Genomic DNA, 18,785 nt, shown 5'->3' with positions numbered 1-18,785 from the left:
CACCTGCAGGAGGATCGTCTCGTCTTTTAACTGCTTTCTGGTCACTTTTCTTTAGGTGCAGCAACGGGACAATAATCAATGTGCTGGGAAATTCCTTTTTATGTCACACAAATGTGGAGTTTTATTTGTTTGTGTCGATGATTTTCAAGACACAATGCATGTTTGTTAAAAGACAGTTTTTCAACATTTTACTTAAATGTTTTCTTATTTCTGCGACCTGAAGGTATGGAGGACAAAATTCGGGAAATCTGATATAAATAATGCGAAGGAAAACTAAATATGTTTTTACATTTAATTATTTAAAAAAAACTTATATTTAAAAGTTCATAAAAATAAATGTAATAATGCAAAAGTAAATAGATAAAGATGCAAATAAAAATTAACAAAATGTCACATTAGATCAGTTTTAATTAATACCTTTATTTATTGGTACATTCAATGACATATTCATTCATTCATCAGGTCATTTATTTATTTATGTTTTATTTTGTCCGATTTTTGTCCTCCATACTACTGCAAAAAATGTATAGAAATATAACGTGTGTTTTTAAATGGATAAACGTTGTCAGCTGATCTGTGAACCTCCAATATGGCCGCCGTTGCGGCCTCGCCCTCCAGGTGATGCGTCGCGCTCTGAGCAACTCGCCCCGCGTCCCCCCCAAGAAGTCCCACTCCTTCAGGGAGACGCGGGACGTCAACCTGGGCAACCTCCTCTTGCTCCCCGGTTACAAACCCCACCGCCGCCGCCGCCCCCCTTCCTACCCGGCCCACGTCAGTCCCTCTAGGAGTCACCTGCACGTGCCTCAGATCCGCGTCACCTGCGTGCCTCCGCCGGGGATGCGCCGCCAGGTCCAGGGGAGGAGCCCCGTCAGGAGCCCCGACGCCAGGGGGCGGAGCCCCGCCCGCCGGGTCAGTGGGAGGACGGACAGACTCTTTACTCCCTCCTCGCTTCACTAACCCCGGCTGCTGGAGGCATAATCACCTCTTTTTTTTTTATATCTCTCTAACCAGGTGGACTCACATGCATTAGCTTCTGCCTGCAGAAATAATAACCTTTTTTCTTAATTTAACTCCCTTTTTAATCTGTCTGTTTTCTCACAGGGATCTTTTGATTAACTTCCTCTTTGATTGGTGCCCGTCGGCGCTCCTGAAACTGAGACTTTAAAGCCCTGGTTTCGGGGGAGCTGCATTATTCTCCTCGCCACCAGAGGGCGAGCAAACAAAATGAACTGTGAGGAATGAAAAAGACAAGGAGTGTAACTCATAAATGTGCTCATAGACTGGAGGTGTAACCGGCATAAACCAACCTGCACAATGCCGAGGGCGGATTGGAATTATATGTAAAAAATCTGTTTAAAAGCGAATTGGCCTCCTTTTATTTGAACCCTAGACCTGTAAACATAGACTGAACTCCTTGTCTTTAGGATTCCTAAATGCAGATTATTTTTTATTTGTTTCCAGAAAAGGAAATAACCACCTCATTATTCTTTTTCTTCTTCCTCTCTTTTAATCTTTCGTCGTGTTTCCTCCTCCGCACGATAATCGTGTTTAATCTTCACTTTACATTTTACAGGTCACTGGGGTCTTCCTCCTTCTTCATTTCCTGTCAGTCTGGTGGTCTTATTACTGTAATTATGATAAAATAACGGCCATTCTCTTGGTCTGGGCTTCTTCTGAAGGTTAATAACAGCCTGTTGCATGTTGAGGTGTGGTGTGGATAATATATCTAAAGAGTACTAACTTCAATTTGCTTAATATTACAGGTTTTGTTTACGTTCACATACTGATCAGGGTTCTCTTAAAGGGCCAGTGTGTTGCTTTTAAGAGGGATATATTGGCATAAATTGTATATAATAATAATAATAATAATAATAAGTGTTTTCAGAGAGATGCCCCCAAATCCTACACATCGTCCCTTTTAATTTAAAGTTTTATTTTTAGAGTCTTTTCTTTTTGACGTGTTTTTTTGCTTTTATTTAGCTTTACTGTAGAAAACATTACGATGTCAATCAAACTTTATAACTTCACTCATACAGGTCAAAGTAAAACTAGATTAATCGAATAAAACACAATTATACTACGAATTAAAATAACAATAAAACGTAATTAAATAAGTGAATTAAAATAATTTGATAAATTTTTTTGCAACGTTAATACAGTGAAATGAGTAAGAATTAAAATAACAATACAATTCAATAATTAGTTTCCACCTAAATATAATGAGATAAGTGAGAGTTAAAATAACAATAAAATAAATAAATAATTTCAACTTATAATAAAATGAATTAATGAAATTATTATTAATATATATTTTTAACCCGGTCAAATGTACCCACTCCCAATCTAGACAAGGAGGGCTCATTCTAAATGAGTGAAAACACAACGACTCTTAATTTCAGGCGTTATAATAATATTCCTGACTGTTATATAACATTTCTATAGATAGAATAATAGATCCAGGCCTTAAACGGCATGTGAACGCCCCTCCCCGGTGGGGGGCCGGAGGGGGGGGGGGGGGATGTAGGGCAGCTGCAGCTAAATCGGTGTCCGTCCCGCTGCACATTAATGGAAACACTCGTCATGGAGAGCTTTGCCCTCACCCTGGTCTCACAGGACGTCCCTCCAAATACTCCACGACACAACGTTCTTGGTTCAAAACCCCCCTAAAAATAAAATCCTCTCATTTATTTAGATTCTATCCATTTGCTCCGTGGTTTTCTTCTCCAGCTGCAGAATATTCAGCTGCACCCAGTCAGAAATAAATTGGTTGGAAAATAAGTTTTAAATATTTAAAGTTTTATCTGCAGTGATTTAAAATGACGAAGATCGCTGCTAAAATTATGAAAATTAACAATAAATAATAAATAAATATTAATTGTAATAAAAGAGCAGAGGCTTTATGTCACTCAGTAAATGCATTATATTTCATCCGTGTTCTTAATAATAATAATATAAATAATAATACCAACGTATATTATTATAATAATAACAATAGTAATAATAATAACAGTGATAATAGTAATAATGATAATAATAATAGTAATGATAATAATAATAATGATGATGCCAATAATAATAATACTAAAGATAATAGTAATAATGATGCTAATGATAATAAATATTAATTGTAATAAAAGAGCAGAGGCTTTATGTCACTCAGTAAATGCATTATATTTCATCCGTGTTCTTAATAATAATAATATAAATAATAATACCAACGTATATTATTATAATAATAACAATAGTAATAATAATAACAGTGATAATAGTAATAATGCTAATAATAATAGTAATGATAATAATAATAATAATGATGATGACAATAATAATAATACTAAAGATAATAGTAATAATGATGCTAATGATAATAATAATGATGATGATGATAAGAACATTAATAGTAATGATAATAAAAATGATGAGTGATGATATTAATAATAAATAATAAACATAATGATAGTAATGTCAATCTACCAAAACCAAATTTTCACTGGACAGTAAATTGGAAAACATTGATCAAGTTATAAAGTCCACAAAACATGTCGACTCGTTATTTGGATTTTATTGCTGCATGCGATGCTGTTCACTCCAAAATCTCTCATCTCAAAGAATAAGTTTTAGAACTTTTAAAACTTTTTTTACACACTTTATAAATGGAATCAAACCCATTCATGAAATACCGATAGTTGATTGTGATCAATGGAATCAAACCTTCTACTGCATGCTGTGAGTGACTGTTCTTCTGTGTGTGTGTGTGTGTCTGTGTGTGTGTGTGTGTTAGGTGGAGGAGCATTATAAGATGAACCGACAGACTTCTCCTGCGTTGCAGCACAAAGTCTCAAACCGGATCTCCGACCCGTCGCTGCCGCCGCGCTCCGAGTCCTTCAGCAGCGGCGGCATCCAGCAGGCCCGGACCCCCCCGATGCACCGCTCCGTGGAACCCCAGGTGTGTGTCCTACGTCCTCCTTGTGTGCGTGTGTGTGTGTGTGTGTGTGTGTGTGTGTGTAATAGCATGCCACACACACTTACATCCCTCGGGGGTGCGGTCACACTCGTTTGCTTTCGTAGGACCCCCCCCCCGAGCTCGAGGACGAGTTAAAGGGTCTCGAGTGCATCGATACTAGAGTCCAATCCTGAGAACAGTATCGGTACCTGTGGTCCAACACGCTTGTTTTACCTGCGCTGTGAACAACACATAGGTGTGGAAATCGGCGAGCAAGGAGAGCACGTTCATGTTAGCTGTTAGCGCCGTCCTGCTCGGCTAAATAACGGAGCTGACTGGTTTACACTGAGTACAGGACCGCGGTAGAAAAAGTTATATATATATACTCATTTACTTTGGGATGCAAAAGAATATTTAAACTGAAACTAGAGATTGAGACCATGAACTCACAATGTACAATGTTTACTGAGGGAATACATCAAGAGAGAAGTAGAGTCATTAATATAGAATTATATACAAAGGAATCACCCCTGGTGGTCAGTAGAGAGAATGCAGCTTTAACACATGAAGCATAGACTTCTATACAACCGGAGGAGTCGCCCCCCGGTGGCCAGTAGAGAGAATGCAGCTTTAACACATGAAGCATAGACTTCTATACAACCGAAGGAGTCGCCCCCTCGTTGTCAGGAGAGAGAATGCAGTTTTAACACATGAAGCATAGACTTCTATACAACCGGAGGAGTCGCCCCCTCGTGGTCAGGAGAGAGAATACAGCTTTAACACATGAAACATAGACTTCTATACAACCAGAGGAGTCGCCCACTGGTGGTCAGCAGAGAGAATGCAGCTTTAACACATGAAGCATAGACTTCTATACAACCAGAGGAATCGCCCCCTGGTGGCCAGTAGAGATAATGCAGCTTTAACACATGAAGCATAGACTTCTATACAACCGGAGGAGTCACCCCCTGGTGGTCAGTAGAGAGAATGCAGCTTTAACACATAAAGCATAAACTTCTATACAACCGGAGGAGTCGCCCCCTGGTGGTCAGTAGAGAGAATGCAGCTTTAACACATGAAGCATAGACTTCTATACAACCGGAGGAGTCGCCCCCTGGTGGTCAGGAGAGAGAATGCAGGTGTTAAGACATGAAGTGTCGTCCTGTTTTCAAGGTTGTTCGAGGGGACGTCGTTTGTTGTAACTGAACCGAACAGTGTTTGAACATGACTGTGAACGCACCCTGCAGTGTTCTTCTTCCTCTTCCTTAATCGCTCTTCCTCCTGCATCCTCTCGATCACATTGTGTGACCGTGTCCTGATCCTCCTCTTCCTCCTCCTCACTCCTGCCTGTTTCCTGCTTGTGTGCGTGTGCGTGTGTGTGTGTGTGTCCAGATGGCCCACCTGGTGCAGGTGAAGAGTCACGGTCTGTCAGGCTCCCAGTCTCTGTACGACCCCCACGGCGTGTCCTCCTCCTCGGCGTCGCCCTCCCCCTCCCGGCCTCCCATGCCCCGGCAGAACTCCGACCCCACCTCCGACACCCCTCCTCCCCCGTCCCTCTCCCGCCTGGCGCCCCCCCTCGACAAGCTGGACCGCAGCTCATGGCTGCGGCAGGACGACGACATGCCGCCGAAGGTCTCTGCATGCCGCCAGCTGTGTGTGTGTGTGTGTGTGTGTTTGTGTGTGTTGACTCTTTTTTTTCTTTGTCTTAATTCTGTTTTCTTTTCTGTGCTTTTACTTTCTGTGTCTTTTGGGAGTCTCTCCGGATGCGTTGTTTGTTTTATTTATGTATATATATATTTAACAGATAATTTCTGCTAGAAAATAAAATATCTTTTAATAATATATAATAATATATATATATATATATATATATATATATCAATATATAATTATCAATTTATAATTATTATTTATAATTATATTATCAATTTATACAATACAATAAATACAATCTTGACTAAATATCTTGTAAACAAGCTTATTAAATATGTTTGATTTCAATTTAAAGCAGATTTAGTTTACAGTTTATGATTTCATATATTTATATATAATATATTTTTTTATGTTCACATGTATTTATTCTCATTATTAATATAAATAAAATATATCTATATTCTACTAAAATATATTTATATTCTACTAAAATATATTTATATTCTACTGAAATATAAACCTTATATTTGATATTTGTATTCAAAATAAGAAAGTTGTTCCCAAACCCCCAAAAGTTCATTTAAATTGACAGTAACATCTAGAACCTGGCCGTGTTCCTGTAGTCCTGGTAGAGGTTCTGACCCAGTGGGTTCTGCCGTGTGTTCTCAAGGTTCCTCAGAGGACGACCTCCATCTCTCCTGCTCTGGTCAGGAAACACTCTCCTGGAAACGGACCCGGCCTCGGACCTCGACCCGGAGCTCACCTTATACGGGCCAGGTACACACACACACACACAGACACACACACACACACACACACACACACACAGCTCAATGAATGAGGCATCGCTGTGTTTGTGTTGCCGTAGCAACCCCGACTTGAGGAGGACCGACACGTCCATGGAGACGCCCATGAAGAGGACGAGCAGCGGCAGCTCCTCCAGCTCGAGCACCCCGAGTTCCCAGGGAGGCTCCAACGAACGAGGTGCACACACATACACACACACACACACACACACACACACACACACACACACACACACACACACACACTCTCACACACACAAAACCTATGTGAAAATAATTCAACATCTGGAAAAACAAGCAGTCAAAAAGCTCCCAAAATGTCCTCAATTTACATGTGTGTGTGTGTGTGTGTCTCTCTGTGTGTGTGTGTGTGTGTGTGTGTGTGTGTGTGTGTTCAGGTAATTCAGCCGTTAAGACTGAAGGCTCAACACTTTCTTCCCAAGAGACCAAAGATGACAGGGAGACACGACCCAGCAGGCCTGCAGTGAGTTCACACACATGCACACACACACTCACACACACATGCACATATACACACACACACACATGCATATATACACACATGCACACACACACACACACACATGAACTCCTGTAAATCCAAACAGATTTTGGATGTTGGAGAAAAAGTAGAGACAAACACTCTGAACTAACGACGTTACTGTTCATGTTCACTCTCCTCTTTCTCCTCTCTTCCTCTCTCCTCCACTCTCCCTCTCTTTCTCTCTCCCTCTCTTTCTCTCTTCCCCTCTTCCTGTTCCTTCCTCTCTCCTCCTACCCTGTCTCCCTCTCCCTCTCGTACACTCTCCTCCTCCTATCCTCTCTTCCTGTCTCTTCCTCTTACTTCCTCTCTCCTCCTCCCCTCTGTTTCTCTCTCTCTCTCTCTCTCTATCTATTTCCTCTCTCCCTCTCTCCTCCACTCTTCCTCCCCTTCCTCTCTCACTTCCTCTCTTCCTCTCTCTTCTTCTCTCCTCCTCCCCTCTCTCCCTGTCTTTCTCTCTCTCTCCCTCTCTTCCTCTCTCATCCTCCATCCCTCCTTTTCATCGTCCTTCAGAGCTATAGGAAAGCTGTAGACGAGGTCAGTGACATTTCTCCTCCTTCCTCCCTCTCTCTTTGTCTCTCTCCCTCTCACCTGATTGGTGGGTGATCATTTCCTGTAGGATTCATGTTTTCCTCTCATCTCGTCCACTTTACTTCCACCTCTCATGTTTCATTCACACCCTTTCTCTCTCTCTCTCTCTCTTTCTCCCATGTTATCTCCCCTCTCTCTCATCAGGAGGAGTTGGTAAGACCACCCCCCCCCCCTCTTATCCACTTCCTGTCTCTTAACCTCTCACAGCTCCTTTTAGCTGCTGATATCACACAGGATGAATTTAAATGTCCCTGAACTTTGACCCCTGGCCCCCCTGCACTGAGGCATGATGCACCCCCCCCCCCCCTAACTAACAGCTTGTGCCACAGATAGTAAAATCACCTTTTATTTGTCTCTCCTGCTTGTTTTTTTGTTTGTTTTTAAGCTGCATCTTTGAAATATATATAAATACTGAAATGACTTCAGGGTGAAAACAAAAGAACCTGAAGTTTAATTACAGGCAGCTCCACTGTGACTTTTTTTGTTTATTAGATTTTTATTTTATTTTATGTTATTCTGTTGATTTTGCTCATTTTGACAAATACTACAATAAACACTATAAACGTGTTATCAAATGTATTTATTTACTTGTTTTATGAAGAGTTTATAAGCGATAAGACATAATATATTAATAACTTAACCCTAATAGTCCTGTAGCGGGGGAATTTACAAGATTTACATTTACATTTTACATTTACATTGTATAGTGCAGACAAGAGACATAATAAAAAGAAACAAGATCAGAAACGTGTATTATAAATAAGCAATACAAAACATTAATTTAAAATATTAAAGAGAGACATCATTATTTTAATTTAAGGCCTTAAAAATAATTCCTTATAAAGTAGATTTCTGTCTTTTTCCTTCTTTGCACATTCAAAGATTCCCGCTTGAAATAACTTGTTGAAACACTTGTTGTTTATTCTATTTAGACAGTATATATATATATATATAATATATATAAAATAGAATTATATACAATATATAATATGTATAAAATGAAATAATATATATATAAAATAGAATGAAATACATATATAATATGTATACAATAAAATGAAATAACATATATAATATATATAAAATACAATGAAATACAATATATAATATGTATACAATAAAATTACATATATAATATATATAAAATAGAATGAAATACGATATATATAAAATGAAATAAAATGAAATATATAATTTATAAAAAAGAGTGATATAAACTAAATAATATATTTAAAATAGAATAAAATATAACACTGTGGTGTACAGTAGTGATACAAAATAATAATATATAATGTTTATTGATGTTCAAAGAACAGAGAGAATGAGACCGACGCATTGATTTGAAAAGCTCATGCAGTAAAATGTATTTTTTTGCATGAAAGTAAACAACAACAACAACAAAAAAAGAACCCATCGGTCAACAGAGACCTCTTTGTGCCTTGACCCTCTCGTGGTCTCGTCCGTCCTCTCAGGACCTGACGGCTCTGGCCAAAGAGCTCCGGGAGCTCCGGCAGGGCGAGGAGACCAGCCGGCCGCCCGTCAAAGTGACGGACTACTCGTCGTCCAGCGAGGACTCTCACAGCAGCGAGGACGAGGAGGGAGAGGGCGGGGCTAATGACGGGAGCGTGGCCGTCAGCGACATACCGCGCATTATGTGAGTGGTCGAGTTTCCCCGTTTCCTGTTGTCGGGATCCCCCTACCGGCTTCCCACCGCTCAGGGGCCACTTGATCAGGGACACTAATAACAGATCAATAACGTACCATCTGCAGATGAAGAACGCTTCTGGATAAACGTCAGAGAAGCACATCGAAAGGAATCCGGAGTGAAACTGTCCACTCTCTTTCAGGCCGGCAGCGAGTCAAGGCCCCGAGTCCTTCGGCATGATGGGAGGTCACAACGACGGCCACGACGACGCGTACGGAAACAGCTCCCAGGACGGCACCCTGAGGATGCGTGAGGTGAGTCGGCGCTGACCTTTGACCCCACAGTTTAACTGGTTATATGTTTGCCTGTCCAGTAAAAGATTCTGGACTTTCGGCCGATTGGTCGGTTGAACATCTGGCTAGATGTCAAACTGTGTTTCTCGGTTCAATTATCTGGGATTGTTTATGTATTTTTTTTATTCCAAACTGCGATGAGAGTGAGTTATTAAATTAATTTTGTATTATTTCCAACTTTTTATTTTTACATTTTTAACAAAATAGAACAGTCCATGACATAAGACCTATAAAAAGGCAATAATAATAGTAATAATAATACTAATCTGTATATATATGCACATATACACAAAAATCTTTTTGAAAATATAAATATATACAAAGAAAATATTATTAATTTGTTGTTAAGTCTGTAAAATGCCAGGAAATAGTGGACAATATTCATCACAGAAGTGCAATTCAATATTTATTCAGACTTATTTTGTCTGGAAATCCCAAATATATTTAGTTTATTGTCCTAGAATTTTAAGAAAAGTCGCACAATTTTCAAATCTTTGCGAATTTCTTTTGCATCAAAAGCCTCGTCGATTAATTTTCTGTCTTGTCTTCGTCAGGGCCAAGAAAGAAGCCTTTACATTTTGGAGCAGATCCAAATCAAGGAGCTGATGCACGTGTCATTTTTCCGGGTCTGAGTTCTCAGAGTCCCCCGTCTAGCTATCAAATATGTCGTATTGAGTCTTCGTTTGTCAGAAGCCCAAAAGATATTAACTTTATTTGGGGGTTCAGTGTAAACCGGCTCCCTTTCCTGAAGGAGGGTCCCTCCCTACGTCACCTGACCTGTCAATCACAGCCTCGCTGCACAGTAGCTCTCTCTCTATTTCCAGAAGCACGTGAGACGGAGGCGGAGCTCCGCCGCCAGCAACGGCTTCCCCGCCAACGGCAATCTGTTCCCCGCCAATGCCAATCTCCCTGATTTGGTGCAGCAAAGCACCTCCCCGCTGGTCTCCCCAGGCGACGCCTCTGGGGCCCAAGTAGGTGGAGCAGCACCCAATTGTCTGCCCCCCCTCCCCCCACCCAACTCCACACCTGATCCTGATAGACCAGCACCCTGTCACCTGTCTCCACCCCACCTGCCCACCACCCACCAGTCACACCCCACCTGCCCACAAACCCTTCACCAACTGGTTCTATATCAGGGTGGTGAAATTACCAGCTTTAAGTTCCTGCTCTGTTTATTTCTTTTTAGCTTGACCTCCAGTGTTTTTCCCCTCAGATGGAACAAACATGGATTCCTTCCCTCTCTTGCTCTGCTTGTTATCCCCAACACACACACACACACACACACACACACACTTCCCTCTATCCGTTTTCCAGCTTCTGATCCAGAAAAGTGTCCTGATCCCACGATGCAGGTGGCTGACAAAATAAAAGAAACGCTGGGAGTCGAAGTGTGGAATGAAGCCAATAAAGGGTTTTCATCATCGAGACACAAGAAAGAAACTCGAAAAAGCAGCAAACGCACCGATGTTTCCTTTATTTCAACAGTTTCCTGTTTCTTCTCAAAACTAACGAGCCGCCAGACAAACATGTGGCCAACTGTAACCTGTGTTTCTGTGATCTGCAGTTCGCGATGGGAAGCAGCGGAGGCTCCAAGTCTTCCTTCACTCCCTTCGTAGATCCGAGGGTGTACGGGACCTCCCCGACCGACGACGACGACGACAACATCTCGGCCTCGGGTAGGTTTTACTCACGCCGTTGAACCTGGAACCTCACGGGACACAAGATGAATATAAAGGGCTGTTGAGACAATTGACCGGAAGAAAAATCACATTCTGCAGCACAACATTCAGATTTTCTCTATTTAAAGACATGCACCCTTTAAACACAATAAAAACCTTCTATTTTCACCATGCAACATTCATCCCTCGGCGGTCGCGGTGCATTCAAGTGACGATAATGTATCTTGTTATGCTGCAGCGCTGTTCACCGACGAGCTGCTGAAGCACGAGCACGAGCAGGAGCAGGCGAGGCTCAACGAGGCCCGGAAGATCTCGGTGGTCAACGTCAACCCGACCAATATCCGGCCGCACAGCGACACACCGGAGATACGCAAATACAAGAAGCGCTTCAACTCTGAGATCCTCTGTGCGGCTCTGTGGGGTGAGAGGGGCTTCACAGCAGAGATTTTATCAGTGTGTCCTCACAGCAGGGATATTATCAGTGTGTCCTCACGCCGATGCTTAAACAAACGTGTGTGTGTGTGTGTGTGTGTGTGTGTGTGTGTGTGTGTGTGTGTGTGTGTGCAGGAGTGAATCTGCTGGTGGGGACGGAGAACGGCCTGATGCTGCTGGATCGAAGCGGTCAGGGAAAAGTTTACAACCTCATCAATCGACGGCGCTTCCAGCAGATGGACGTCCTGGAGGGGCTCAACGTGCTGGTCACCATCTCAGGTGGGTCTCGAGTACCTTCAGTCGAGGTACTTGTACTTTACATTTTATGCAACTTTTTACATCTCAGAGGTACATATTGTACTTTTTACTGTACTACACCTCAGAGGTACATATTGTACTTTTTACTGTATTACATCTCAGAGATACATAATGTACTTTTTAATGTCCTACACCTCAGAGGTATATATTGTATTTTGTACTGTACTACATCGCAGAAGTTAATATTACTTTACTTGAGTATTTTCACAGTGTAGTACGAGTAGCTTTTCTTAAGCAAAGGATCTGAATCCATACAATTTAACAGCCAAGCGTATTTACAGATTTAATGTTGTTATTTTCCTTCTCTCACCAGGGAAGAAGAACAAGCTGCGTGTTTACTACCTGTCCTGGCTGAGGAACAGGATATTACACAACGACCCCGAGGTGGAGAAGAAACAAGGTTGGATCACCGTCGGGGAGCTGGAGGGCTGCGTACACTACAAAGTTGGTAAGAAAACTTGTTTATGTGCGATACGGGGACATAAACATGTTCACACACACGCATTGTGGGGACTCACCTACAATTTGGGGACACTGAGTTGGGGTTTGGGCTAAGGTTGATTTCCTCTCTGTATCTTATGAATAACTGTTATTATTACCAAATGTAAAGTTAACAAAGCAACAAACATCTGTTTTTTTGTAGTCAAGCATAATTTGATTGTTATTATGCTGCTCTGCTCTCCTTCTGCAGTGAAGTACGAGAGGATCAAATTTTTGGTGATTGCTCTGAAGAACGCCGTGGAGATCTACGCCTGGGCGCCAAAACCTTATCACAAGTTTATGGCCTTCAAGGTGAGATGAGTCAGGATGCACGCCGAGGTGTTGAAGAGATGTAAACAACAACAACGAGACGAGAAGCCTTATTTATCTTTTATTTATCCACGACATGCACTCACTGAGATACAGGATTTCATCCAACCAATAAATCAGATTAATTTAAATACAAGACATACTTGGTTTAGCTAAATTCCGAAAAATAAGTCACCTTAAAGCGTTTAATTGATCAACTGTTCTTCATCCTCAGTCGTTCACTGACCTGCAGCATCGGCCCCAGCTGGTCGACCTCACCGTGGAGGAGGGACAGAGGTTAAAGGTCATCTACGGCTCCAGTGTCGGCTTCCATGTCATCGACGTGGACTCTGGAAACCCCTACGACATCTACATCCCCTCACATGTTAGTGTGTGTGTGCGTGTGTGCGCGTGTGCATGCGTGTGTCCTGCTATGTGTTTGCTACATCATCAGAACATGTTACTTTTATATTTACGTTTTAATTCAGTGAGTGAATGCATCAGAACATTTTTTTATTGGCTTTCTTAATGAAATGAGTGAGTGAATGGATGATACAAATCATTGAGCTGCTGCCTTAATGGGCGAATGAGTGAATGAATTGATGAGAAAAGTATTGATTGGCTTTCTTAATGTTCGAATGAATGAGTGAATGGATGATAAACTTATTGATCGGCTGCCTTAATGAGTGAGTGAATGGATGAGAAAGTTATTGATCGGCTTTCTTAATGGGTGAGGGATTGAATCAATAAATGAATGAATGAAGCCTGGACTGGTTCCACTAAGAGATGGATGGTGGAAGGAGACGTAACCACAGCGCCTCACGTTGCTTCTGGCAGTCGTGAATCACGCCGTGCTCGTGTGGCGGGAGACTCCATTGTTGCAGCAGTTTCTTCTCTCTCAGGGTGGGGACGGTGGGGGAGGGGGTGAGAGGTGGTGGGTGGGGGGGTGTCCAGACCCAACCCCCCACCTCCCACCCACCTGTAAACTCACGGCAGCTCCTAATCCCCTGCCCAAACCCCCTCCAACCCCCTCCCGTGTGTCGCCCCGGCAGATTCAGGGTCAGGTGACCCCGCACGCCATCGTGGTTCTCCCCAAGACGGACGGCATGGAGATGCTGCTGTGCTACGAGGACGAGGGCGTCTACGTCAACACCTACGGACGCATCACCAAAGACGTGGTGCTGCAGTGGGGCGAGATGCCCACCTCCGTCGGTACGTCAACCAATCAGCTCGCTTCTCCCCTGACCCTTGACCTCTGACCTCTGTAAGCGGTGTCAGCAGATCATCTTTTCACCCTCACTACTATCTACCACACCTCCGTTCAAAGCAACACTCCTCTCTCTCCTCCTGCCTTCTGCTTTCAGTCACACCTCTAAACGAGAAGCCCAGCCTCACCTGTTTCATTACCTGCTCCAACAGGAGTGCCACAGGGTTTTTTTTGGGGAGGTTGAACAGACTGTTCAAGTGTATTTGGGCGACGTGATGGAAACATACGGAGCCGAAACCGTCCATGTGCACACTGATCGCTCTGTTGCTTCATGCTAACACTTTGTGAACAAGAACCTGCTCGGGGCTTTTATTTTGGTAAATGAGGGGGAATAATATCACAAGATATTTATAAGATAAGTAGAAAATATACCAAAAGTGTTCCTTAAACGTGTTTAAGTGGGTTTTTTTGAAGAATTGTGACCAAATTATATCAACACTTGCTGTAATGCTCATTATAACAACAAATAGATTAAAGGATGAGACAATGTGTCATTTGATGCCACATTATGTGAATTTAATATATATATTTTTTTTAAATATATTTTTCATAAACCTAAGTACGACGCAAACAAAGTGACATAAGTGCGTAAAACACGTCACGAACATCACAAATGTAACTTCAGAATAACTCAATGACTCATAGTTGGGGCTGTGGCCGGAAGGTCATCGGTGCCTGTCGTGGCGGCAACCCTAGAACCCGGTGGTGGACACCGGGGGTGAGGGTAGCCGTCAAACTGAAGAAGGAGGCCTTTCGGGCCTGGCTGGCCCAGGGGTCTCCTGAAGCAGCTGACGGGTACCGGCGGGCCAAAAGGGCTGCAGCGACGATGGTCGCGGAGGCTAAAACTCGGGCATGGGAGGAGTTCGGGGAGGCCATGGAGAAGGACTTTCGGTTGGCCTCAAGGAAGTTCTGGCAAACCATCCGACGGCTCAGGAAGGGAAAGCAGGGTCTACCCCAGGCTGTTCTCAGCAGGGGGGGGGAACTGCTGACCCGGACTGGGGACATCGTCGGGCGGTGGAAAGAGCACTTTGAGGAACTCCTAAACCCGGCCAACATGTCCCCCGGAGAGGGGGCAGCGCCGGAAGACTTTGGGGTGGATTCACCCATATCCCTGGCAGAGGTCGCTAAGGTAGTCAAAAAGCTCCTTGGTGGCAAGGCGCCAGGGGTGGATGAGATCCGCCCTGAGATGCTGAAAGCGCTGGACATTGTTGGGCTGTCTTGGTTGACACGCCTTTTCAGTGTCGCATGGGGGTCGGGAACAGTGCCCATGGACTGGCAGACCGGGGTGGTGGTTCCCATCTTCAAGAAGGGGGACCGGAGAGTGTGCTCGAACTATCGTGGTATCACACTGCTCAGCCTCCCGGGAAAAGCTTATGCCAGGGTGCTGGAGAGGAGGCTCCGACCGCTTGTCGAACCTCAGATTCAGGACGAACAGTGCGGATTCCGTCCCGGTCGTGGAACAGTGGACCAGCTCTTTACCCTCGCAAGATTACTGGAGGGGTCCTGGGAGTTTGCCCAACCAGTTTACATGTGCTTTGTAGACCTGGAGAAGGCTTTCGACCGGGTCCCTCGGGGGTTTTTGTGGGGGGTGCTGCGGGAGTATGGGGTGCCGGACCCGTTGGCACGGGCCATCCGGTCTCTGTATGCCTGCAGTAGGAGCTGTGTTCGTCTCCTCGGTAGTAAGTCAGACACGTTCCCGGTGGGTGTTGGCCTCCGCCAGGGCTGCCCTTTATCACCGGTCCTGTTCGTGACCTTCATGGACAGGATATCTAGGCGCAGCCAGGGGGCGGAGAGGATCCGGTTCGGGAGTCTCGGGATCGCCTCTCTGCTGTTTGCGGATGATGTGGTCCTGTTTGCCTCCTCGGACCGTGACCTCCAGCATTCACTGGGGCGTTTTGCAGCCGAGTGCGAAGCGGCAGGGATGAGAGTTAGCACCTCCAAATCTGAGGCCATGGTGCTCTGCCGGAAACCGGCGGATTGCTCCCTCCAGGTGGGGGCAAACTGCCTACCCCAAGCGAAGGAGTTCAAGTATCTCGGGGTCTTGTTCACGAGTGAGGGTAAGGTGGAGCGGGAGATCGATAGGCGGATCGGTGCGGCTGCAGCAGTAAAACAGGCGCTGTACCGGTCCGTCTTAGTGAAGAGGGAGCTGAGCCGGAAGGCAAAGCTCTCCATTTACTGGTCGGTCTACGTTCCAACCCTCACCTATGGTCACGAACTCTGGGTCGTGACCGAAAGAACGAGATCTCGGATACAAGCGGCCGAAATGAGCTTCCTCCGTAGGGTGGCCGGGCTCAGCCTTAGAGATAGGGTAAGGAGCTCGGACATCAGGGGGGAGCTTGGAGTCGAGTCGCTGCTCCTTCGTGTCGAAAGGAGTCAGCTGAGGTGGTTCGGGCATCTAGTTAGGATGCCTCCTGGACGCCTCCCATTAGAGGTTTTCCGGGCACGTCCAACTGGTAGGAGGCCCCGGGGAAGACCGAGGACACGCTGGAGGGATTATATCTCCCGGCTGGCCTTGGAACGCCTCGGGATCCCCCAGAATGAGCTGGAAAGTGCTGCGGGTGAGAGGGAAGCCTGGGTCGGCCTGCTGAACCTGCTGCCACCGCGACCCGACCCCGGATAAGCGGGTGATAATGGATGGATGGATGGATGGACTCATAGTTGTAATTAGAAGTGATGAATATATTTATATACTGTATATAAAAAAATATATATATATATATAAAAGTGGTGTACCAATCATCACATTGAAAAAGCGTGCAAAATCACATCTGTGCAACATACCGCGTTTATTCATTATGTGCAAATCAAAACACACATAAAGAGATGATAAGATTCTCCTTATTATACCACGAGCAACTGGTAAAGAATGAATAAGTAATCAAACAGTAAAGTAAATAAGTAAGTAAACCCTAAAACTAAAATAAGATATATTCTGTCTGAATGGTTTGAGTTCACTTTAATGCAGAAACAGATAAACAGGTTCAGTGTGAGCTATGATGCCCCTTAAATTAAAAAAAGGTTATCAATAAAAGAGAAAGCGTTATCATGAAGTACTGCAGAGGGACGAACTGTTGGAGACACATGGAGAGTTCCTTTCATATGTTCTCATCACTTTAACAGGTGAGTTGACCAAATATTTACAACCCAAAAACTCAGAGTATATCTCTTGAATGTGAACGTGTTGAACATCCATCTCCTGCATGAGCTGATCACCATTTTTTTTTTTTTAAATACAATATTTGTCTTTGTTTTTTGTGTATGTGTGGGAGAAGTTGCTTGTGTGTTGTTGTTCTGTATGAACATATCCTACACGTTCATCCTTGATTGCGTGAGCTCTGAAACAACTTATGAAACAAGAAGAAAAATATCAAGATTAAAATTGCAGTGCATCTAAATGAATGCATTATTAATTGGCACCGAAAGGAGAAACTCGAGCACATCAAGGATGGATCTTGGATCTCTTGATCCGAGTCGATCGAAGCCTCCGTGTTGTGTGTTTTCCATCCGCCCTTCCCTCTCTTGATTCTCAGATGTCGGTGTACAATATCCTGATTGATTAAACATGTATGTTTGGCTGTCTGCGTCCCGGAGCACCGGTGGTTGTGTGTCCTGCGTGTGGACATCATCTCCTGTTAACATGTTTGTGTGTGTGTGTTTTATTAATTTTTTTTACTACCAGAGACCAGAGTTTCTCACAGCCAAGCCCGGCCACTCCCCCCACCCTGCCCTCCCCTCCCCCCTGCCATTTACTCTCCTTTGCATGTTAAAAAAGCGCTGATACCCAAACATTTCCTGCTGCTGACGCATAAGTCTCCCACTAGTGAACCACTCGAAGGACTTTATCGCGAAGCATCTAAAAAAAACATGCAAAGAACTTTATTTAAAGCTGGGGCTCGGCATGCAAAGTTCAAACCACCGTCAGTCGATGGCGCTCGCGTAACTCAATTAGATCAAATACTGACCACATCAAATGGAAACCCAGCGAGCATCCTGTCCACGCCGTCCTGAATTGAAGAGTTCAGAGGTCGCGATCGTTCAAATCAGTCAGAAACTGCTGCAATAATCTCCCTGGAGGCGGAGGAGGCCTCGATGTGTGACTGGCTTGGGTGTGAGACTGGTTCTGAGTCTTCTCCTGTCCAATCCCCCTCCGTGTGTGTACGTGCGTGCCTGTGCGTGCTTGTGTGCGCACGCGTGTGTGTGTGTGTGTGTGTGTGTGTGTGTGCCCTTTCCTGTCTCTGCAGCCTACATCCACTCCAACCAGATCATGGGCTGGGGAGAGAAGGCCATTGAGATCCGCTCCGTGGAGACGGGACACCTCGACGGAGTTTTCATGCACAAGCGAGCTCAGCGACTGAAGTTCCTGTCGGAGAGGAACGACAAGGTGAGTAAAATATTTACAACTTCAATGATTTCCCTGCCAGTACACGTAACGCAACAACGTAACGCAACAACGTAACGCAACAACGTAACGCAACAACGTAACGCAACAACGTAACGCAACAACGTAACGCAACAACGTAATGCAAACAACGTAACGCAACAACGTAATGCAAACAACGTAATGCAAACAACGTAACGCAAACAACGTAATACAAACAACGTAATGACCCTGTTTTTCGATAAATAGATCGATGAATAGATCACATCAGGTGCTTTAATGCCGTCCGTCTCCTTTTTCCTTTTCTTTTACCTAAATGTTGATTAAATATGTATCTGACTCACTGGAATAACAGCTGAAGCCTTAAAGCCTCTTATTTATATATCAAAT

General features: G+C 43.9%; 1 protein-coding gene across 8 annotated transcripts in view; it reads left to right on the top strand.

The window, feature by feature from the left end:
- The window catches only part of tnikb (TRAF2 and NCK interacting kinase b), a 44,997-nt gene that overhangs the window by 23,006 nt on the left and 3,206 nt on the right, over nt 1–18,785 (top strand). For 2 of the 8 annotated variants that reach the window (XM_034560643.1, XM_034560641.1), the window contains 17 exons: nt 619–909; nt 3,782–3,946; nt 6,267–6,373; nt 6,465–6,580; nt 6,801–6,886; nt 7,457–7,480; nt 9,007–9,188; nt 9,382–9,493; nt 10,357–10,503; nt 11,097–11,208; nt 11,450–11,632; nt 11,779–11,922; nt 12,275–12,409; nt 12,653–12,753; nt 12,986–13,135; nt 13,803–13,962; nt 18,259–18,398. In XM_034560643.1, coding sequence (XP_034416534.1) covers nt 619–909; nt 3,782–3,946; nt 6,267–6,373; nt 6,465–6,580; nt 6,801–6,886; nt 7,457–7,480; nt 9,007–9,188; nt 9,382–9,493; nt 10,357–10,503; nt 11,097–11,208; nt 11,450–11,632; nt 11,779–11,922; nt 12,275–12,409; nt 12,653–12,753; nt 12,986–13,135; nt 13,803–13,962; nt 18,259–18,398 — 2,355 coding nt within the window. Of the gene's footprint in view, nt 1–618; nt 910–3,781; nt 3,947–5,335; nt 5,576–6,266; nt 6,374–6,464; nt 6,581–6,800; nt 6,887–7,456; nt 7,481–9,006; nt 9,189–9,381; nt 9,494–10,356; nt 10,504–11,096; nt 11,209–11,449; nt 11,633–11,778; nt 11,923–12,274; nt 12,410–12,652; nt 12,754–12,985; nt 13,136–13,802; nt 13,963–18,258; nt 18,399–18,785 lie in introns of all 8 variants that reach the window. The other 6 variants (XM_034560647.1, XM_034560645.1, XM_034560650.1 and 3 more) reach the window with 5 other exon arrangements.

The sequence above is a fragment of the Cyclopterus lumpus genome, chromosome 20 (genome assembly GCF_009769545.1).
Source record: "Cyclopterus lumpus isolate fCycLum1 chromosome 20, fCycLum1.pri, whole genome shotgun sequence".
Classification (NCBI taxonomy): Eukaryota; Metazoa; Chordata; class Actinopteri; order Perciformes; family Cyclopteridae; genus Cyclopterus; species Cyclopterus lumpus.
Note: the sequence above shows the minus strand (reverse complement) of the source record. Positions and strands in the feature narration are given on the sequence as shown.